This window comes from Lissotriton helveticus, chromosome 6, assembly GCF_964261635.1.
Source record: "Lissotriton helveticus chromosome 6, aLisHel1.1, whole genome shotgun sequence".
Lineage (NCBI taxonomy): Eukaryota > Metazoa > Chordata > Amphibia > Caudata > Salamandridae > Lissotriton > Lissotriton helveticus.
Genome location: NC_136067.1, coordinates 2,067,113,018 through 2,067,137,035, shown reverse-complemented (window position 1 = coordinate 2,067,137,035; position 24,018 = coordinate 2,067,113,018). Strand labels below are relative to the sequence as shown.

The following is a 24,018-nucleotide window of genomic DNA, read 5'->3' as shown; positions in this document are numbered from 1 at the left end:
CCGTTTGATCCATGATGCATCGATTGCACACCACAGTCTCACCCTTTGATCCACGGTGCAGCTGTTGCACACTCTGGTCTCTCCTTTTGATGCAGCTATTGCATGATGTAGGTATTGCACACCCTAGTCTCACCCTTTGATGCACGATGCAGCGATTGCACACCCCGCTCTCGCTCTTTGATCCATGATGCATCGATTGCACACCACGGTCTCACCGGTTGATCCATGATGCATCGATTGCACACCACGGTCTCCCACTTTGATCAATGGTGCAGCTATTGCATACCCTGGTCTCGCCCTTTGATGCATGATGCAGTGATTGCACACCACTGTCTCACCCTTTGATCCATGATGCATCGATTGCACACCACGGTCTCGCCCTTCGGTCCATGATGCAGCTATTGCATGATAAAGGTATTCCACACTCTGGTCTCGCCCTCTTGAGCGATAATGCAGCTATTGTACCTCACGGTATCACCCTTTGATTCATGGTGATGTTAATGTGTGAGGGGGCTCCTGTGTATTCTGGTCTTGGTTTGAGAACCATGGTTCAACTACTGTACATCTTCCATACTTTGCTATCATGATCGTAGCTCTTGTTTCACTATATCCGTTTTGATTTAGTGTTTTGGTGTGTACCTATTTTCTGAGCAGGTGACATACTAATTTTCTCATCCTTAGTTTCACTGTTTAGCTAATATTTTTTAATTACTTAGTAGGAATTGAGACTAGGGCCCGGATTCTGAGTCTGTCAGAGGAGCAGGTTCAATTCATATCAACTATTTCTAGTTTTTGGAGAATCACATGAGAATTTTGATGCTTAACACAGCAACATCCAAGTGGTACAGTACATATAATGCACTTTCCCCCTGTTAAATTTCAGCAGGTTGTATCTGTCAGGTTTTAAAAACGCATAAGTTATGTAATCACCAGAAATTACCGGTTGTGTTGAATACCACCCACCTCAGAATTTCGAGCCCTGAACAAATAGGAGTTTGCTCAGGGGTTTGATCTGTAACCAGTTATAGACCTTATAAGATGCTGACTTCAACCACAAACTAAGGGAACTAATGCACATATCGGCATGTATGTGGGAATGAATCACACAACCTTGACATCAGAAACACATTGGTCCAGCGACAAGTCTGATGGGACAATTGTTCCTTGTTGTCTTCTGCTACTCGAAGCTGAAATACAAACATACCCCCTGCAGCTAAAGCAATCTTCCACTCTTCACAGAAACACCACAACATTTTCTGAAAACATGAAAAACTGTCATAGACAACTGTCACATAGTCCTGTTATAATGCTTTGTGGGTTCGGACCACATAATCCCAGGTCTACAGGATTATTCCCTATTCTGGACACAGACACTCCTACATCATGCAACTTATGCTCAAGGATTAGGCCTTTGAATTTGCAGTTAAAGTACATCATTGCTGACTCTCCTCATTCTCCAACTGTGCCCTCACAGCTGTTGTGTCCAATTCCTCTAGGCAGAGGTCTGTAACACCACCTTCTGTGTTCCAACTGAATTACTTCTGAGAACTGTTTTGAGGTCATAGAAAAGCAGTTCTCCGTAGAAATTAGTGATGATATAACCTTTTGAATGATCACTTGCCTGCCAAATCCAAAGTGGACTGCAGACCTTGTATTTAGGACTTAGGTGGTGGTTTATTCCTTGATTCTTGAAAACTACATACTCTTTTTGTGCTTATACCAGATTCAATGTAGAGGCTAGATTGCATGCCTGAATATTGGACGTTTTATTTTGACTACCACCCCATCAGATGTCGATGAATGCACAGCTTGAACAGAAGAAGATTTTATCAAAATGTACCTTAAAGATGACCCTTTTGTCTGCTCACAAGGAACTACTCACTGGTGTGCTGTTCTTCACCACATTGAGTCTTCTCCCTATCCACCACTTTCCACAATGGTGACGTAGGACTCAAAGTCAGGAGTATATCAGACAAAACCATATAACAGAATGAAGTGCATATGCCAACTCATTCCCCTGTTAGTGTTAAAGAGGTGACAGTGATCTCACTGCAAGCGTTGATAGGTTTTGGGTCCTGGCCCCTGGTTTGCCTGGTGTTCTGTCTATGAAGATGTTATAGAGAAGTCACTTGCAGTGTCTCCTCCCTCCCCACCTTCAATCACAGCAGTGGATGCAGAGCTGGGATTCAAATTCAAAATCTGCCAGTAGCATTGGACTGCAAAGAGATGCTCCCACAAGGAATTTGTTTGAAAAAAAATGAGGTCAGCATATAATAACACATTATTTCAAATTAGTCATCTGTATGACTTCAGGTTTCAGCATGGCCACTCACACAGTCTTAAAAGCAGCCTCCAAGCTTGCAGGCCATAATAGAATTGCCACAATGCAAAAAGAGCCAATAGGCTCTGTAAGAACTGCACCCTGGCACAGACTACAAAATTCTAGAACATGACCATTCCTGCACTTGATACTGCCCCAACAAAGTCAAGCACAGGAAGATCAACAACCCACACCTGCCCTCAGTCTTGATTTTTGTGGGCAGCTATTCCACTCCTACCCTTACCCTTTCACCATGCAGCCGATTTCATCTTTATTTTTTGATCCAGTGTTTATTCTGCATCAGATGACTCTCTTTGTTTCAGGGTGCATCTATTCTACACCTGTCTAGTGTGATACCAATGTAGGCAAGTGCTTCAGCACCCCACATAGGGAAAGTAAGCACTATATAAATGTTGCAATGCAAAAAGTGTTTAATTTGTAAAAGGCGGCATAGCCTTGAATCCACCTCATGTGTTTGTAATCTACTACCAGACACTCTCTGCCCCTTTATTTCTCTCTTGCAGGTTCCTGTTTCCTCCCTTTCTGATGAATGATCTTATTATCTTACTCCTTCTTTATCCTGTGATTGTTTTTCCCTCTCACCCTCCGGCCAATGTCTGATGAAGAAAAATAAGTGTTGGTCCTTACAAATGAGCAGCTTAAATTAGGCACATAAAACAATACAGTACAATACAACCTGCTTTTATGCTAGGGTTTAAAGGGCAGCTACTCTACACATGGTCTCTTTTGCCTATTTCCTTTCCTGTTTATGTTGGTACAGAATATTTATAGTCAATCAAAAAAGGTAGGGACTAGGAGCAGATTGAAGGTCCAGAACCCAAGCTCCAATTTGGAATATATTCATACAAGTGGAGGGTAACTGTTCCTATTGAGAGAAAGATACGTATAGAGTGAGGTGTAGGTACACAATCTGACAGTTGAAGGGGTCTTCCCTATTGGAGGTTTTAGCCCTAACACACCCAAGTGGGTGTCATGCTTCATCATAGGGCTTAGCTCCTCGTGGGGCCCGTGCTGCAATCTCCCCACGGGACCCGCGAGGGGGTCTTTGGCAGAGATCTTCTCTTCAAGCTGCATGAGTGACTAAGGGTCTGTGGATGTTTAATGATAACGTTATATTTTAAGTCACAATTTTGAAAATGCCACTTTTTGGAAATTGCCATTGCCTAGTCCTAACCATTTGGTGCCTGCAGCCTGTTCATGCCTAGGTGTAGTTGGCAGTTGGCCTTTGTTTATTCCTCCCAAGAGTATCATAAAAGGGGGACTGGGTGTTGGCAGGATAGGCCATCCTGACATAATGGGAGGAGTGGGGCTGACACCTACCCCACCTACCACACCTGAAATGTAAAGGAGCTGCCTCAACCCAAACCCAAAGCCACAAAGAATTCCTCAATAGCCTGTTGTGACAACCCCCCACCAACCCCTCCCGAGACCCAGTAGAGCCTGTGAGACAGGAAATTCTAAACATGTCAATGGGGGAAAACTCTAAAAGTTTCTTTCATTTCAAAGTAGGCACCCAGTATAACGCTAAGACTCTCAGACCCACTCTTTAGATCACTCCTGGGCCTAAGGACACTACAAAGGAAGGACTGTCCAGATGGCAGAAGATTATCCTACTGCATGAGGCCTCCCCTACTGTCTGAGAAGGAAGACTGGAACAATTTCCTTCTTCCTAGGCTAACTGAGTGACTCAAAAGGTTAGTTAGCTAACCTCCTCTTCTGAGTGTTCAGGAACACAACAAGCTCCACAGTCTTCCCTCCATCTGCCCAACTGACCTGCTGTTCTAGACATGCATCTGGAAATGACTGAGCCCTACTGGCCTCTGTCTAACCAGTTCGCACCATTATCTTGCCATCCAGGCCAATCACCATTGCAAAGCTCCAGTGAACCCAACTCTTTATGCTATAGCGACCATCAGTGACAACAGTTCATGCGAGATCTGCACTTCGTGCTACAGCATTGACAGACCCCTGTGATCACCACTGCAAAACTTTAGCAATGACAGTCTGTGGAGATGGATAGGCGTTCCAGATCGGTGACAAGCCTGCTCTTTGCACTCCAGTGGCAAACACCCGCAACACTCCTCTTGCAGCCTCGTCTACCCCTCCACCTGGAACAGAACTCTTTACACTAGACTATAGAAGGTAACCTTTTCAACAAGACAAACCCTGGTCCCTGTATCCAGCTCATGCTCCATCGTGTCGGACTGAACTTGTGACTTTTACTCAGTCTAACATTACCAGATGACCACAAGTGGCACTTTGTGCTTTTAGGTCCTATATTTACCTTATTATATTTTCAGCTGTAATGATTGGATTTTTGCTGTTTAGGTTTCAAGTAGTTTAATACATTCTACTTTATTTTTCTAAGTTGATGTGGGATTTTTCTTGTGGGGTGTCTTCACTGTATTAATGCTTGAGTGCTGCATAAATACTTTACACATTGCCTCCAAGTGAAGCCTGGCTGTGTTTTGTGTCAAGCTTCCAGAGGGTAAGCACAGGTTCATTTAGTGACTTTTCTTGGTCACCCTGACAAGGATTGTGGGTGTTGTTTTGGAAGGGCCCACATCCCCCTCAAACAACAACTCAATTGCTCACAGTGACCAACTCTGAATTTGGGATCAAGGCAGTGCTTAATTTGTGCCGGTGCTTTCTGGTGCTAAGCACCAGCACTTAATTTTCAGGGCCGGGTCTACCCGCGATATCAGCTGTTCACTAAATTCACAAGGGTCTCCCCGGTGAAGAGCTTATATTGCACATGATTGTGTTTAAAATAGTACAAATTGGATGCCGCTGCAGCAGCAGCCTGCTTTATGAGGCACACAGCACAATATCACACTCAGATTGAAACTGCCAGGGCCCCTGCCTCGTCGTAAATTACAAGTCACTCTGTGTGATGGAATGCTGTCCTGGGGGGGCTTCTCGGTGCCGGCTTCTCAGAGAGGGCCCCTCAGGCTCCAACAGGCTCCGTCTAAGGAAGTAAGCAGTAGCAGGCTCCACTCTCTCTTTCATGCCATGCCGTCCAGTGATGCACAGAGGCAGGCGAGCGCGAGTGGCTCCCCCACCCCCTGAATCACATTCTACTCTCCAAGCCTCCCCAGTCACAGCGGAGCATGTGCCTGGGTGTGTGTGTGGGGAGGAGGGAGAGGGGCTGTGAGGGAATAAAAAGGGTGGGGAGACGGTGGATGAAAGAGTGAGGTAGAGATGGAGAGACTTTAGAGAGGTAGAATGGATGGACGAAAGGAGCGATGGCGAGGGGGAGATAAGGACACACGTGGGACGAGAGAGAAGGGAGAAGCTACGGGGAGCAGCAGGTGAGAGGAGAGGGCAGGCAGGAGGAGGAGTCTGGGGATTTGAGGGGAGAGAGGAGAGCGAATTAACCCCAGAGATGAAGATGGCAAGGAGACTGGAGAGGGAAGGCAGCGGGTAGAAGGGAAAAGATGGGCAGGTATGAGGGAGTGAAGTGAAGGTGGTGGCAGACGAGGTAAAAGAGACGTAGCTCCAATCAAGGCTTGCACACACTGCTTCTGCAGGCTTGTGGTGATTGCAGCTGGCTTCTATCAGGCTGACTGTGCTGCACTGCTGCTACAATGTATTAAGATGCCCGCCCCGCGGCGCCGCTGAGGCAAGATGTAATTCAAAGTCTGCCCGCGGCGCCGCCGGAAGGGGGAGGGGGGACGTCACCTACAGTCCTGTTACCGGAGCGGGAAGTTTGCAAAGAAGGCCGCTAGCAGGCTACAAGATGCGTTTGGGGACAGGGAGAGAAGGAGGAAAGATAGGAAGAACTGGGGCCATATGATATTCAAGAAGCACACAGTCAAAAAAATTCACATATAATGTCGGAGCTGGAGGCGGCATCTGGCAGAGTAGAGGAACACTTGCTGACTCCATAAATCTCGGACAGGAGGCCTGGAGGCGCCCCCTCCACGAGTCTTACAGTAGGGCCATTAACTTAACTCTGGGTACTGGTTAGAGGGAATCAGGTGCGCCGCGCTGGCCTCACAGCACTGTCTGCTGCTTGCACTGGCCTTTCCGTGCTTTGTCTGTAACTATGGCCTCTGCAAATTGAATTATGGCTGTGCCGAGCCTGGGAAATTTGTAATAACGGGTGAGTACTGTAATGCTAGTAAAGGATTCCTAGAGTTTCTTGTTGAGCAAATGGGTGCAATTTCTGATGTTTATATGTTTCCCTCGCCGTCATTGCTTTATTTTGTTAACGAGAAACTGTTACTCATAGTCTTTGGAATTTCACTCATAATTGCTCTGAAATTATAGAAAAGTCACACATAGCAATCTTAAACCTTGGATGCGGTGTAGTTGTCGTAGGTGTTTGGCTAGGATTCCAGCGTAGAGTGTGTTGCCATTTTCCAGTCTGCTGCTGACGAGGGCCTGTGTAACCGTTTTTCTTGTTTCGGTCAGGATCCACTTGTAGATCCTGCGGAGCATGCGGAGGGTGTTGTAGCAGGAGGAGGAGACGGTGTTGACCTGCTTAGCCATGGAGAGGGAGGAGTCGAGGATGACTCCTAGGTTGCGTGTGTGGTCGGTGGGTGTTGGTGCTGTTTCCAGTGCGGTCGGCCACCAGGAGTCATCCCAGGCTGAGGGGGTGGGTCCGAGGATAAGGACCTCTGTCTTGTCCGACGTTAAAGTTGTGTTGCACTTGCACCAGGTTGCGCGCTGCATCACCGACACAACTGAGGTCATAAATCTGGCCCTAAATGCGGCAACTCTACCGCAAACAATACAAAACCCACTGAGCAATGTTTGCATAAGATGTGTTTCTGCTACAGATCTATCCCTTGAGACAGAACACAGGGACCGTTTGTAGAAAATGAAAATCTCTTTTATTTTTCAATAACACTCAAGGATCACTAGAAACGCAGGATGAATTTTAAAATGTTAATTTTTACAATACAAATCTCGTTCACAATTGTAACAACACAGCATTTAGAACAATACAAGAGCAATTCAATTTATAAATAAAACTTCAACATGGTTGTTGCATGTTCATGGCACTAACAGCCTCCTGTGCATCTTGTAGGCACTATATTAGTTCTAAACATTAGAATAACATTCCTAGTTATGTGTTTCAAAGGTGGGGCGCCGCACACCTGTTACCGCACAACAGGGCCTGTTGTGCCAATTGAAATAGCAATCCAGCTGTTCCTGTCACGAGGCGAAGGAAAGTCATGGCTGCCCAAGATAACACACCGCTGAAGGCCAGAAGCCTCACTGGAGCCTTTGATGTCATGCACGGCCCCTCTCAGTTGCCCACTTGAAGTTCCTATAGCCTCTCATTTTCTGAGTCCTGTTTTTATACCATTTAATCAGGGGCCTGGCAAAAACCTTAAAAGTAAACAGTAGACCTGGAATGATAAACTGCCCTTGCTGCTGCTGCGGAACGTTCGTGCAGTACTCTTTTCTCACTGATGCACGCAGTCACTCTGGTGCCGATTCACAGAACTAATCTGAGACAAAATCCTAAATTTACTACCTTTGGTATTCACAGAAGGCCTTTAGTAGTAGTAATTTTAGGATTTTGTCTTAAGTTTGACTTAAGTTTGACTTAAGACAGACTAAAGACAGACTTAAGACAAACTTACAACAGACTTAAGACAAACTTAAGACAAACTTACAACAGACTTAAGACAAACTTAAGACAAACTTAGGACAGACTTAAGACAGACTTAAGACAGACTTAAGACAAAATCCTAACTTTATTACTATTAAATGCCTCAGTGAATACCAAAAGTAGTAAGTTTAGGATTTTGTCTCATATTACTTCTGTGAATCTGGCCCCACGTCAGTAACTCATCACAATGATGCACTCAGACAGAGAGGCTGAACTAGCAGGGTTGTATTTGCATAACCTTGATTATCATTTGCAGAGAAGAAGAACATGCAGCGAAGGTACATTTGGTGAAATCACAGTTCCTCCCTTGTCGCCTGTTTGAATAACATACGATTCCTGCTGAAATGAAAGGTCTTTGCACTGGAAAAACTCAGTATGTTGTACGTCCTCGGAACGATAAGGTAGGTGCATTAAGAAATATTCATGATTCTTTTTTTTTATTTTTTTTATTTTTTTTTTAGTCCTCATTTGCCATTACCCCCGTGTGAGGAAAAGCCACCGACCACCATTGTGTGTCTATGTGTCCGTGGCCAAGGATCGACAGGTTGGCACTCAGACCGAGACACAGATGTCTTTCTGGCGGAAGAGGGAAAAACCAGCACTAGGTGGGTGACCTGCTATACTCCATCAAGGTATATTGCAACCAGTAGGACATCAATTTCGCCAGGAGGAACCATTACTTTAGGTCCTAGGAGCAGAAAGTAGGAATAATCATAGGACCCGGGGGGAAAAAAAATAAAAATAATAAAAACGGAAATCCTAGCTTTATTTTACCAATAAGTCCCAAAAGGCACGCTTTTTGTTGCTGCCGGATCTAGCCAGGTCAGTCTTTGAAACTTCGTATAGGGACGTCAACCACCCAGAGTACGTAGGGGGTGAGGTGTCCGCCCAGAACCTGCATATCTGTCTTCTTGCCAAGAGGATTGCAAAAAAGAGGAAAGATCTATCCTGCCCAGAGATTTTTTCGTTGATCCCAAAAATAATTAAAGGGAGTGTAATACACAGTGAGGTCTTAAGTATGGAACTCAGGGCATCCTTCACTTCTTCCCAAAACTGACTGCTAGCAGGGCAGTCCTTAAACATGTGCACATCTGTTGCCTCTATCAGGTCACATTTGTTGCATTTTTTCCCAGGAAGAAACTTTGCCAGTTTTTGTAGGGATAAATATGCCCGATGCAAAGTGAAAAAATGGTTTCGCCTCAGCCATGCAGGCTTCACAATCTGGTATAGAAGGCTGAAAGAATCCAACCACATCTGTTCACAATTAACACTGACCTCTCCTCCCCACAGTTCGTCGGCAAGTTTAAAATCCCCGTCTATCTCTTCCAGGATCGCCCAGTACCAGCAGGAAACCTCCTTGCCTCCCCCTGGTCTTGTCATCAATTGAACTTCCAGATTACTAGAAATTCCCAAGGGGATGCCCTTCCTAACCATTGCCTGAGCCCAACTAGTCAGTTGCATGTGTTTAAATCTTGAGAGGGCCGGCCCGACTCTCTCCCGCAATTCTTCCCATGACAACATAGAGCCGCTAGCCAGCAAATCCCCCCAATGCAAAATTTCAGCCTTCTTTATTGGGCTAGCCAGACTGTCTTTAAGACAAGGTGGAGTACCTGGCGAGTCCCACATGGGTGCTAGGTTTGAGAAATAGCTGAGCCCTGTGCACTTTCTCAGTTTAGCCCAGCTTCTAGCCAGTGATTGAAGTATTTTTAATTTTACTTTTTTAAAGAATTTTTGATCCCCAAACTTAAAGAGGAAGCCGTCCGGTGGAAGATCGGCACCATGTAGCATGGCTCAAAACATCTCTCCTCTGGAGGAAGTTGATGGTGATTTTAAGAGCATTCTAGAAAAAGATAGCTGGAACGCCCATGCGTAGTACTGCAGGTCTGGTAGTGTTAACCCTCCTTTTTCCTTCCTCCTCCTCAGCTTCTTCCAAGCCAGTCTGGTCGCTCCATATTTCCAAACAAAAGAATTTAGCTCACGTTGGCATTTGTTTATTTGAGTGGAACCAAAAGCCAGGGGGATGGAATTAAACAAAAAAGTGTATTTAGGCAGGATAGACATTTTGATTAGGTTTGTCCTCCCCAAGATGGAAAGAGGGAGGTGAGCCCATGCCTTTAATTTTTTTTGGCATTCTTTATATACTTGATCAAGATTCTGAGCAGCGATTCTGTTGATGTCTTGGAAAATTCTAATCCCCAGATATCGCATGGAAGGAGCAACGTCCAGATGAGTGGAATTGATGTTCCAGGCCATAATTTCCGTTTTATCGGCGTTTATCTCGTAACCGGAAATGTTTCCGAACTCCTCCGCCCTCTTAATCACCCTTGGGAAAGCAAGGTCCAAGTCAGATGTCATTACAAGAATGTCGTCAGCATATAAGGCTACTCGCTTTTCCCACCCTCCAAAACTGAAAGGTATGATATCAGCCTCATCTCTAAGAGTCTGAGCAAACGGCTCAATATAGAGATTGAAGAGAAGTGGGGAGAGCGGGCAGCCCTGCCTTGTTCCCCTTGTAATCCTAAAAGTCTCTGTCAGAGAGTTGTTTACGGATAACCTAGCAGTTGGAGCTTTATATAATAGAGCTACCATTCGGCAGAAGCTCTCAGGCAAATTGAATTTTCTCATGACTGCTGACAAATAGGCCCAATTAACCCTGTCAAAGGCCTTAGTTGCGTCCAGGGTAAGCGCGGCCAGCGGAAGGGAGAAAGTGGAGGCAATATCGATGGCCCCAACTATGTCGTGTGTAAGGTCTGCTAGATGTCTACCTTTTATAAACCCCTTTTGATCCTCATGAATTATTGAAGTAACCACCCCCCCCAACCTATTAGCCATAATACTGGCGAAGATTTTATAGTCGCTGTTGAGGAGTGATATTGGGCGATATGACCCACACTCCTTTACATTTTTTCCTGGTTTGGGTATTAAAACTACCGTGGCGTCATTCCAAGACTTTGGGGGGTCTATCCCTACCAAAAGAATACTGTTGTAGAGAGTGGCCAAAACTGGGGTAATCTCCTCAATAAGCACACGATATAATTCCACCGGTAGGCCGTCGGGGCCAGCCGCCTTCCCACGTTTCCCTTGCCCAATTGCTTTCTTGATCTCTTCTACTGTGATCTCTGTCACCAGGGCCGTTCTTTGCTCACATGAAAGCCTTGGCATAGATATATTATTAAGCCAAGCATCTCTCGCCACCGGATCTTCACAGGTATCCTCTTTATAGATGGCCTGGAAGAAGTCCTGGAACGCACTACCAATGTCTGACTTTGAAAGCCGAGAAGCTGCTTCCCCTTCCAGCCTGATCTCACTTATATGATTCCGAGCTTGGTCGGCTTTGGTTTTCCAGGCAAGAATCTTTCCTGCCGCCTCACCAAGCTCGAAGTGAGAGTTCTTACTCGCTTCCCATCTTCTGGTGACCCTAGCCTGTAAAAGGCTATCCAGTTCATATTTTAATGCAACAAGTCTGTTTTGCTCCTCCCCTGAGCCAATATGGGAACCTAAATTGTTTTCGATGTCTTTCATTTCTGCCTCAAGCTTCTCAATGCTTTCTCTATATTTGTTACTTCTATAAGTGGAGTGACTAGTAATACAGCCCCTCCATACCGCTTTTAGAGCATCCCACACGATCGGAGCATCGGCTGAACCTAGATTCACCTCCAAAAAGTGCTTGGTCTCTAATCGAAGAAAGGTAATTTCTTCTTCTTCAAGTAAAATAGTACGGTCAAAGAACCAAGAGGCATGGGTATGAAGCTGGCCTATTTTTAGAGTGAATAAGATGGCCGAATGGTCAGAAAGATGTGACGGGAGATAACTGATGTCTATTACTAGGTCTTTAAGGCTGTAACTGAATAACACATAATCGATCCTAGATAGGTGTTTGTACTTAAAGTTACGGAAAGAGACACCCAACTTATCTCCCGCCCTTTCTCTCCAAACATCTGCCAGGCCTATTTGTGACATTGTTGTTAAAAGTACCTGCCTAGATTTGGAAAAAACACAGGCTCTAGAGCCTGCAGACTTGTCCAATTTTGGATTTAAGACAATATTAAAATCGCCAGCCCAAATTATGGGGTCATGGAAGGCAAGCAGGTAGTCACAGATAGGGTCCCTATGTATCCTTTGGATGTCCTTAACCAGAATGTCTTCTGTCTCCTCCAGATTTAATGCGTCTTTTAGGAGGCTCACCACATAGGTTTTAATATTACTCCCCTCTTTCCCTTCTGGAACCTTCAAGAGCCGGAGGTTTTTTCTCCTTGAGTGGTTCTCCAAGGACTCAACCCTCTCACGGCACTCATCTCCCTCTTTTCGAAGAGATTGTATTTTTAGTTCGGCCAATCCCAAATTCGCCTTAAGTTCCTCGACGGATTCTTCCAATGACTCAGTCCTTTCATTTAGCCGATCCACCTTTTTTTCCAAGACGTCACAGGCAGCCCTAATCTCATTTTGGTTTTCAGCCGAGACCGAAAATCCTTTCCTTATGTCTGCTTTCAAGGAGACTAGTAAGGACTCTATCGAGGAGCAGGCTGCACCGGTGTCACCCCTGCTCATAGAGCCACCAGCTTCTGGTACAGAATTAGCTAATGTATGAGCCATAAGTACATTGGGTATCTCGTCTATCTCAGTTCGATCAAGATTGAGAACATTTGTGGAAGCCTCGACTAGAGCTGGGGATGTTATAACATCAGGCGCACGATTCTCCTGTGGCTGCTGAAGGCAGGTTAATTCAGCTACCTCTGCCATTTGGGCAGAGACACCAAATCTATCTGCGGGCAAACCTACTCGGAACAAAGATGGCACCACCGTATTGTAGGTCTTCTTAGTAGGCGACTGACAGCTCGAATTTATAAGCCCCGAGGGAGCTATGTCAGAGGGGGGCTCTTGATGGTTTGATTGAATGTTTAACACCTGAGGCAGTACTTTGAAAAAAGAGCGCAGAGAAGGAGTAATGCGCGGTGACCTTATTTCTCTGTGGGTTTTTTTTAGAGCCTGCTCCCTTTCTTAAACTCCCCTCTTCAACTGCCTCAACTGACTCAGCCCTGCTATCTGCACCCCTTACGGGAACCCCCTTATGGGTCTCACTGACACCTTCGATTGATGGAACTTGGGAAGAGTAGCTGTTCTTATCTCGTCTGCCCCTACCTCGTTTGTGCTTGCCCTTAGCTTGTTTAGCTTGCTTAGCTTGTTTCTTCCCGCTTGGCAGTTTCGGGCTTTTGCTTTTCTCTTCTCCTGCCACAGCCGCTGAGCCGGACCAGCGTCTGTCCCCCTTGTTACTGCTTGTGGGCTCTGCAGTACCTCCGTCACATTCCTCTTCTATGGCTCCAACCCCGGCAGCTGCACACCCCCTGTCAGCCTGGAGCTCAGCAGCAGCGAAAACGTCTGAAGGTATGGCTGCAGGAGTGAAGAAGACGCCTATACCCGGTGCACCGACAGCCGTCTTGCCTTGAATCAGGCCGATCCCGCTTGTGCTGACTCTGCCGGCGCTTCCTCGCGGGAGACCGCGGGCAGCCGCACTGCGGCCCCGCCTCAGCTCCACGGCTGCGAGCTCCCAGCGCTGCGGCCGTGAGAGACCAGGAGAGAGAACCGGAGCCGAAGCCTGCACCACTGTTAAAAGGCACATCCAGGGACCATCAAGCACTCTTCAGTGCTAGGTAGGTAAGCGTAGATTCTCCCCACGTTCCGACACCGAATCCCCGCGCTAGTAGTCAAAGAGGCAGCATTGCGGGGGGCGAGGACGGGGACTACTGGAGAGGGTGCGCGCTACCGCTCAACACGCGGGCGCCATGTTCTCCTCCAATCCCAATGATTGTTCAAACTTCAAATATTCATGATTATGTGCAAATACTATATGGGCAATGATAAATGAAAGTAAACTAGACAAATCATTCAATTTCTAAATATGGCGCCTGGGTGCAAAAAAGGAGAAGGAACCAAATGAAGGAAGGTACAAAGGTGCAAACTGTCCCAATTCAAAAACTGTCCTTTGTGTGATAGCCAAACTTGCATGAGCAGCTCCTTCTTTGCATGGTGATGCAATAGGTTACATTTGAGTTCTCTCGGCTGGCGATGTTGACATAAACTTTCCACAGAACTCAGAGGTCACTCAGGGTTCAAAGCCATGGAGAAAGGTTTAACCCTTTGTGGCCCAGTGGAGGCTGCAATGCCCGGTGAGGCGGTTGCAGCTGGGTTGAGTAACACAGCTCCCCCTGTTGATGGTCTAGAGGAAGCGCATCAATATCCATCAAAGAAGAGATGCCTTGTGCTTGAGTCTGGCTAGAGCTGAGGCTTTTCCTGTGGGTGCCTCGGGGCTTGGTGGCATTAATGGCCCTTCATACCCTGCATCCCTCAGGATGGCCACCTGCAGTGCAATGGGACTGGCTTGGCCCAAGTTGTTCCTTCCTGTTGAGATGGGCAGTAGGCAGCGGAGACTAATGAATACCAAGCAAACAGCTCATGGACCAGGATATTGGTCATATTTGTGGACCTTTCAATTCGTCCAATGAGCGAGTTCCCTGTTCACTAATGGCCAATAGCATGTGGTTCCAAAATAGAAGGGCGTGGCTTCACAGAACTGCTTCTCTTCTCAGTAGGAAGGCCTCAATTCGTATTGCTGTTCTAACTGGTTTCATCTCTTTACTAGAAGAAAGGTGAGAACAGTTCAGCCAACAACCTGCAGAATTGTTGGAAATGCAACAAACAAACTTGAGAATTATGAACTGAAGAACAAAAGGATGAATCCAAACACACTTTTGAGACCAATCATTAAACTAGGTCCAATGCTTTTGAAAGTATGAGTTATGCTAGTGAAGGGGGAGTGTAGCAGGTCAGTGAAATAAGGCAAGAAAGGAGTCTGGGGAGCTTCTGAAACGCACATGAAGAGGGAGATGTTTTTAGGGAAAATGTTTTCGCCGCTGAGGTTAAAGGCACCCCATTTTTGCATCAATATTGCAACAAGCTTAGTTAATGCATCAAAAATGTAATTATCATGTCTATTTTGGGCCAAGGCACGCTTTAAAGCAAAGTACATGGTGGGGGATATATGGTAATATAGTAATAGTTCCCTGTTTTTGCACAGCTGTCATGTAGGCCTTGATGAGAATTCAATCATTGTTTAGAAGTGTATGATAACTGCAGTGAGGCTGTAATGTGCAATCCATCGGCGGCACAGTGTACCTACATTGTATGTGGTCACTGTCATGGAAGTATTTATATTATAGCTAGATTATGATCTGTTTACTAAGGGACCAGGAACCTTGGAACAAAACAGTTCATGTGTACAGTATTGTCCCCTGGCCACAAACATACTACATTAGAAACACAGACAGTCACATTGTAAGTACCACTTTGATCATTTAATTCAAGTCATTACAGTAATGTTTTATTTTCCAATGTCAACCTAAAGACTGTGTAGAATTAAGCTTTGGAATGTATAGTGTTTTAAATCTCTGGTGGGAGCAGGGGGTCCGCTGAAAAGTTGTATTGAAAACCATAATTTTTCTCTGTATCAAGCCTGAAAATATTTTTTTAGGCAGAGGCTTTACTGGGCCCTCCAGCTTTGATGTTAACTAATGACATCACCCTCAAGTGATGGGAGGGACAGGTTTGATCTGAAGCATAAGTCAGACCTGCATCTCGATGAAAATTGGAGGTGTCGCAATTCCACTCATTCTACTCCAAGTGAAGTAAAGTGTTGTAGTACTAGAAAAAATAAGTCTAATAGAGCCATACCCTCCAATAGCCCCAATACTAATTACCAAATAATCAGTCAGTTGGAGGTGAAGAAGTTCCAATCATTTATTCTAAATGGACTCTACGCAGAGGAGCCTCCCCATCCACACCCAGTGTGACAAGAAGACTGCCGGTTCATATTCAAGCAGGTCATTATATACTTTCAGTTCAACACGAATAATCACTTGAAAAGGAAGAACACCACTTTGGCCCCCCTCGCTCCAGGAAGGAACCATATATGGCACACATGATTAGTTCAAAGCTTAGCTATTCATTACTGGGCACGTCAGGAAGGATGACTCCCTTTCGTTCTCAGGCACGGGAGTACAGGCACGGCGTCTGCAAGAATGTGCTCATCCCACACGAAAGGCAGATGTAACCTTGAGTTTTCCAAGTTAGAATCAATAGTCAATCAATCATTCAATCAATCAAGGACATTTATAGAGCGCACTACTTACCCGGAGGGTCTCAAGGCGCTTGGGAGGGGGGGTGCTGCTACTGCTCGAACAGCCAGGTCTTGAGCTTCTTCCTGAAGGAGAGGTGGTCTTGGGTCAGGCGCAGGTCGGGAGGGAGGGAGTTCCAGGTCTTGGCGGCCAGGTGGGAGAAGGACCTTCCTCCTGTTGTCGTTCTTCGGATGCGGGGGACGGCGGCGAAGGCGTGACTGGCTGATCGGAGGAGGCGTTTGGGAGCGTAGAAGTTGATGCGGTTGTTGAGGTAGCTCGGGCCTTGATCGTGTAGGGCTTTGTGTGCGTGGGTGAGGGGACGGAAGGTGATTCTCTTGTTGACGGGGAGCCAGTGCAGGTCTCTCAGATGTCCGGAGATGTGGCTGCGTCGGGGGATGTCGAGGATGAGTCTGGCTGAGGCGTTCTGGATCCGCTGGAGTCTCTTCTGGAGCTTGGCGGTGGTTCCGGCGTAGAGGGCGTTGCCGTAGTCCAGTCGGCTGGTGACGAGGGCCTGGGTGACCGTCTTCCTGGTCTCGGTGGGGATCCACCGGAAGATCTTCCGTAGCATGCGCAGGATGTTGAAGCATGACGAGGAGACGGCGTTGACTTGTCTGGTCATAGAGAGGGAGGAGTCCAGGATGAAGCCCAGGTTGCGTGCGTGGTCTGTCGGTGTGGGTGCGGTGCCCAGGGCGGGGGGCCACCAGGAGTCGTCCCAGGCGGAGGGCGAGGAGCCCAGGATGAGGACTTCCGTCTTGTCTGAGTTCAGTTTCAGGCGGCTGGTCGTCATCCACTCGGCTACATCTTTCATCCCTTCGTGAAGGTTGGCTCTGGAAGCGGCGGGGTCGTTGGTCAGTGAGAGGATCAGCTGGGTGTCATCGGCGTAGGAGATGATGTTCAGGTTGTGTTGGCGTGCGATGGGCGCGAGGGGGCTCATGTAGACGTTGAAGAGGGTGGGGCTCAGCGAGGATCCTTGAGGGACGCCGCAGATGACTTCGGTGGCCTCTGACTTGTACGGTGGTAGACGGACTCTCTGTGTTCTTCCGTCGAGGAAGGAGACAATCCATTCCAGTGCCTTCTCCTGAATTCCGACGTTGCTGAGGCGCTGCACTAGGGTGCGGTGGCAGACAGTGTCGAATGCCGCGGAGAGGTCTAGGAGGATGAGGGCCGCTGTTTCTCCGTTGTCCATCAGGGCTCGGAGGTCATCGGTGGCAGCGATGAGGGCGGTCTCGGTGCTGTGGTTGGCTCGGAAGCCAGACTGTGAGGGGTCGAGGGATCCATTCGTCTCGAGGAAGGCGGCCAGCTGTTTGTTGACGGTCTTCTCGATGACTTTGGCTGGAAACGGGAGGAGCGAGATGGGGCGGTAGTTCTTGAGTTCGGTGGGGTCCGCTGTTGGTTTCTTTAGTAGAGCGCTGAGTTCGGCGTGCTTCCAGCTCTCCGGGAAGGTGGCGGTGTCGAAGGAGGTGTTGACGATGTCCCGCAGGTGGGGTGCGATGACAGCGTCGGCCTTGTTGAAGACGTGGTGAGGGCAGGGGTCGGTCGGAGATCTGGAGTGGATGGAGTTCATCATGCGGACGGTGTCATCGGTGCTGATCGGAATCCAGGCGCGGAGGGTGGTGGTGGGCGGCGTTGCTGCGCTCGTTGTGTGCGATGGTTGAATGCTGAAGCTGTTGTGTATGTCCGCGATCTTGTTGTGGAAGTAGGAGGCGAGGGAGTTGCAGAGGTCTTGCGATGGGGTGATGTCGTTGTTTCCGGCGTTGGGGTTGGAGAGCTCTTTCACGATGTTGAAGAGTTCCTTGTAGTTGTGTGCGTTGTTGTCCAGTCGGTCCTTGAATGCAGTTTTCTTGGTGGCGCGGATCAGTTGGTGGTGCTTCCGGGTGGCAAGCTTGAGGGTGGTCATGTTGTCCGGTGTTGGTTCCCTTCTCCAGACTTTCTCGAGGGCTCGGCAGTTCTTCTTGGAGCTCTTGAGTTCGTCGGTGAACCATGGGGCTTTCTTGCTGCCGGGTCTGCTGGGCGGGGTCCTCAGAGGGGCGAGTTCGTCCGCGCAGTTGCTGATCCACTTCGTGAGGTTGTCGGCGGCCTGGCTGGGGTTCGCTGAGCTGGCGGGAGGGTGCTGACTCAGGGAAGCGGCGAGCTGGTCGGCTGTGATCTTGTTCCAGCTTCTTCGGGCAACCTGTTGCTGGTGGTGGTGGGTCGTCGTTCTTCTGAAGGTGAAGTGGACGCAGCTGTGGTCCGTCCAGTGGAGTCCTGTGGCGTGGCTGAAGGCGATGTCTTTGCTGGATGAGAAGACGGCGTCGAGTGTGTGTCCGGCGAGGTGGGTGGGGGTGGTCACCAGCTGCTTGAGTCCCAGGTTTGCGAGGTTTTCCAGCAGGGTGGTGGTGTTGCGGTCGTCGTTGTTCTCCAGGTGGAAGTTGAGGTCCCCGAGGAGGATGTAGTCGGCTGAGGGGAGGGCGAGCGGGCTGATGAAGTCGGCGATGTCCTCGCTGAATTGTGTGCGTGGTCCCGGGGGTCTGTAGATGAGGGTGCCTCTGAGGGTGGTCTTGGGGTTGACGTGGATCTGGAAGTGCAGGTGTTCGGCGGGTGCAATGGTGTCGTCGGTGTTGGTCGTGATGCGGATGGTGTTCCTGTGAATGATGGCGATGCCTCCCCCTGTCTGGTTGACGCGGTCTCTCCGGATGATCTTGTAGCCGTCCGGGATGGCGATGGCGATGTCGGGCGCTGAGGAGGCGTTCATCCAGGTTTCCGTGAGGAAGGCGACGTCTGGGGCTGTGGTGTCGAGCAGGTTCCAGAGCTCGACGGCGTGTCTGTGGACGGAGCGGGTGTTGAGCAGGATGCACTTCAGGTGGGTGCTGCTGGAGTTCGGCTTGGTGGGTGCTGGTGCAGTGCAGGTCCGGGTGCAGGAGAACTTGCAGGCCTGGCAGATGAAGGGTCCGTGGGTGCGTCTCGGGGTGGCTCGGTAGCATCCAGGGGTTCGGCCGGCGTTGAGTGCGTTGAGGGTGGCGGCGTCGTACGTCCGGCGGGTGGGCTGGGGTCTGCGGGGGCCAGGGGTCCTGGCGCTGGCGGGCCAGGCGCGGACGGGCGCAGACGGGCTTACCTTTGGCGCACCTTCGGCGCTCATTCGGTGCTCCCCCTGCGCGCGTCCGCTGCGCGGTCGCTCTGGGGACGTCATAAGAAGGGAGCCGGCCGGGAGGGTCTGCGGGGAGGCGGGAGCACGAGCCAATCGGCTGTCGGGGGGGCGGGGCCACGGGCTGGGGCGGGGGGAAAAGCTGGTGTGGGCTCGGCGGCCCTCGGGAGGCTGGGGCTGCGGCAGCAGGCACAGGAGCGTGGGGGTGACCAGGCCGTAGGCGCAGTGGTCCATTCATAGCCCAGTCCGACCTTTCAGGCTCGCTCTCTACACAGTAGCAGGTCACATGTTTTCCTAGCAAGAGCAAGAGGTACGGGGAAATGAAACCAACATGGTGTTTCTTCAGAAAAGGCCTGATTCTTAATGTATACACAATTTGAGTATATTCACAAGGGGGGGGGGCTTTCTAAAGACGGTATGCTAATATATATTGGATACATTAGGCCAATATTATATGATATGGATTTTATATTTCTTCAGTGTCCTTTTTGTATCGTCTCCCCACACATTTTTCTCCAATGCTGCTGTTCATGACTTTGAAGATGCATTAGAGGCTGCCGTCCAGGCCCCAGTGTACTCTCCCTGAAGTATGATGTATGTAAATTTGTAACCCCAATTGGCAAGGACTTTACCCCCTTATACGTTCCTGGTAAGTGGTACCAGTGGAACGCAGGGCATGGGAGTTAGAGCGGTCACCAGGGCCGGCAGCACTCTTTGTGCCATCCAGACTGTCCCACGTAAAGGAGAGTCCCAAGTTTTGTATTATTGACTAGGAAGAACGAGGAAGCAGTTCGCTTATGGAGAGGAGCACGAGGAGCCCATTGCAGCGTTGAAGCACATCAGTGATTTGTTCACCTGCTGCCTGGCATGATCTGCTACATCATATGGATTGATTTAGCCAGCTTGGAAATGTTCTATATATCCTTGACCGTCTAACATCACGCCCGCCCATCTTTTATTTTAATGTAAATTTTGGAACTCTATTCCAACTCATGCAAGCAATACAGGGTTGGATTGTTATTCAAAATATAATTTTGGACGCTCAATTGACTTCCCAGTCCTCATGATGACCGTGTAATTCTACTGAGGTCGAAACGCCGTCGCTGTTAATGAAGGACACATTATTTTGTTCTATGTTGTTTCCTCCTTGTGATGTTTATTTTTTCGTTTGCCACTTGTCTGGTCTGTAATATACACTGTTTTTGTACCAGCACATTGTATTGAGCTTCATTGTCTCAATTGTTTTAGTGTTTATAAAATGTAATACATTTGTCATATTTTTTCAGAATTATTTTTGTATGTGGGTCTCTCTTCACTTCCTCCATTTTTCTCGTTTTTCTTTCTTTGTTGCTCAGTTATTGATTTATTACCTGTTCTGTTTGTAATTTGTAATTTTTTATGAGTACTGTATTTTGATGTTAATTGCTTCTTCAACCTTTGTTAGGATTATACACTGACTGCCCCTGGTTCAGGTGTTCTGGACTTCCCCTGTGCCTGGTAACCAAGTAAAGCAAAGGCAGGCCTGACATTACAGACTGCAGGAGCAGTGCCAAATGTACATATAAACACAAGTTTCTATGTCACTATAATAGCTGTTTTTCTAATAAGGGATACTTAAGTGTTCAGGGGACCATAGGATAACAATGGGCTGTCACCCAGGTCCCCCCAAGGCTGCCTGCTCCATTATGGTCTCACTGAAAAGTGCCATGTTTGGTATCAAACAAAATGTTTCATCAAATCCGACATGTTCCCCATTTCGGATCTGATGTTGCCTACCTGGTTGCACACCTTTCCTGTACCCAGGCTGACAGTTTACAGCTGCTGCCACCAAGACAGGAATCTGCCCCCCTACCAAGAGGTGTGACACTAAAAGGAGTCAGAAACAAAAGCCTGCCTTGTCGGGAGATGTCACCTCCTGCCCTGAGAGGATGTCTAGTGAAGTGGCACATCAAGGAGCCAGCTTTAAGGCTCTCACTGCCTCTGCAACCTGGCTTTTTCCCAAAGGAGGAAACAGCCAACCACCTGCCCTCAGACACATTTGCTCCAGGGCAGGTGGGAAAATCGGTTAGTCAGGAGGCATACACCCACAAAAGGCTTGCCACACCCCTACGGTTGGCGCATGGTCTGTACAGCTCAGGATGGGTGCTGTCATTTTTAAAAGTAGCAGAATAGCGGGTTTAGGGTAGAAAGGATGGCACACCCCCAGAATGTAGTCACCTCAGGAACGTATTAGCCACTGGGGCTAGTAGCCGATTGGCTACTGGCACCCACACCCTCTAGGATTTAAGGGGCAGCCCTGGCACTCGAACCTCAGATCTGCCTGAATTGCAACCAAGGACAATGAGGAGACCTGAGTCTGTGACATCAGGACCTACATAAAGCAAAGGTGTGATAATCTGCACCTGTGGAAACCACTCTGCATCTGCACAACTGTGACTCATCTCGGACCATAGACTGGTTCAAAAAGAAAGGTGGACCCCTCTGCAAGCCAACGACATCTTCAGAATGCCCTTGGAGTAGAGATACGTGTCCCCTGCAGCCCATATATAAAGCACACTACTGAAACCAATGAATCACTGGCAATCAGGCCTGCAGAATAATTTCCCGAAATTAAATGGTCTAGTGCATTGTGGGAAAAGTAGTCCTGACCTCCAGCATGTTTCAAGTAGCTAATGTTTTCCCTCAGACTCAAGGATGTTGAAGTATCTAAAATTTGTGTTTGCTGCTATATGCGACACTGCACCTCAAGACATTCACACAACATCGTCATCCTGCTGCCTCAGTGGCCCGTTTGTCAAGATTTTTCATCCCTTTCCTCACCAGCAGCAAAACCAGCAACCTCCTGCCTTCAGTAGCAGGGACAGCCAGGACAACTTTGAACCCGGGCCCCACGGGCCGGGTTCAATTCAGCTGTCTGTCGGAGCCTGGTCACGGGACCCCCATCACCTTACCTCCCACTCGTTTCCTCTGGACTCGACCTGCAAGTGATGAGTGTCACTAGTATGTTTTCTTATTGACAGCAACTTTATTGTGTTGCAGGAGTTAAATGAATAATGTTAAATTTACTAGTGGGAATCCAACGGTCCTACTTGGGGCACACAAGAAGATATTACATAGTGAAGCCTAACCAGTGTCAATGCATAATCTACACTTTTCAATACCAAGGGTTCACTGCACATTATTTCCACATAAGACATGGGTCCAGATTTTAGTGGAAAGTGATAGCAACTTGTGCTGTGATGGGATTTACTTGTCAACACATATCATGATTTGCATTGAAAAGCTGCCTAAAGTAATGTATCATTAGCACTCTGTGCTACTTTGCATCTAGGGGTGTTCCATAAGTGGTACATGGGTATTCCCAATCAACCACCAATGGGTTTTGACATACCTTCCTATCCATTAACAGTCATAGGAAGGGCTTTGTGCCAAAAAGGTACACTTTCTTGAGGCAGCAGTAACTGTGCAGCAATTTTAGAATTCTCCACATTATTCCACCCTTGTAAGTGTGCTGCACTGTACAATGAACATGCAAAGTATGAAAGCTATTAAAGCATATTTCTTTTTTACTGGACGGGTTTACTTCCAGAACCAAACCTATGCTTGATGGAACGCACGCACCCATAACTGTTATGCAAGAGTCTGTGGTTTGCCTCTTGTCAATTTTCTTATTTTGGGGTGTGGGAGTTTTTTGTAGTGCAAGCTCACCCCTCAACTATCAGAGCGCTTTACACAAGCACCAGCTCGATTACAGACGGACATATTCATTCTTTTGTTAGACACAGAGGACCTCATTTATGAAAAGTGACGCATCGCTGCGTGAAAACAGCAATGCGTCACTTTTCACTGCGCCCTCCTTGCGACACCAATGATGCATCATATTTACAGTATGACGCATCATTGCGCAAGGAGGTACAGATACGTCCGTATTTCTGACGTATCCGTATGGCGCAAAAGTGACGCATTGTTGGAGTGTGTCACAAAAGTGACGAAACTCCAGCAATGTATCCTTTCACATGGGGCAAGCCCCATGTGAAAGGGCCTGCGTCAGTCTTACGCCTGCTGTGAGGCAGGCGTAAGAAATTGACGCATTTGTGTCCTAGAAGTGGCGCAATGAAATCTCATAGATTTTACTGCGTCACTTCTACGACCCTTTCTTGCATCAAAACGCCCCTCTTGCATACATTATACCTGGCGTAGGTATAATGTGGCGCAGGGGTTTACAAAGTGACGCATCTACCTAGATGCATCACTTTGTAAATATGGCTCAACAAGGCGCAATTTTTACACCACTGGTGCGTCACAAAAAGTGACGCACCAGCAGCGTAAAAGTGACGCACAGCCTCATAAATGAGGCCCAGAGAGATTAAGTGATTTGCCCAGAGTCACAAGATGTGGAGCGTACATGCCGATACTCAAACCAGGTTCCTCAGGTTTGATGACAACCGCTCTGGGCGTTAGGCCACATCATCTCTAATCTCAAGTGCACCGGTACTGAGGAAGAGAAAAACAGCAGATCTCTTAGCAGATATGCTGCTGTTTTTCTCCCATTGTTTGACGTGATGCAGTGCAGCAACTTTGGCAGCCGTGTTGTGTTGCATCAAAACCAAGTAAATCTGCCCCTTAATCTTTTCCTTTTTACAAAGAGCCTCGTTAGGATCACCTCGCATCTGGCATAGATAAGCTACTGCTCCCGATTCATGCAACGCTCCTGAAGTCTGAATGATCATACGATTCAATCCTTAGATAGGTCCTCTGGGCT

At 47.9% G+C, this 24,018-nt stretch overlaps 1 protein-coding gene across 4 annotated transcripts in view; it reads left to right on the top strand.

The window, feature by feature from the left end:
- Positions 1-24,018, top strand: part of LOC144764006 (uncharacterized) — a 149,331-nt gene that overhangs the window by 42,137 nt on the left and 83,176 nt on the right. For 3 of the 4 annotated variants that reach the window (XM_078650132.1, XM_078650131.1, XM_078650134.1), the window contains one exon: positions 8,429-8,572. The exons of the other annotated variant lie outside the window; for it this stretch is intronic. In XM_078650132.1, coding sequence (XP_078506258.1) covers positions 8,429-8,572 — 144 coding nt within the window. The remainder of the gene's footprint in view (positions 1-8,428; positions 8,573-24,018) is intronic. 4 annotated transcript variants of the gene reach the window in all.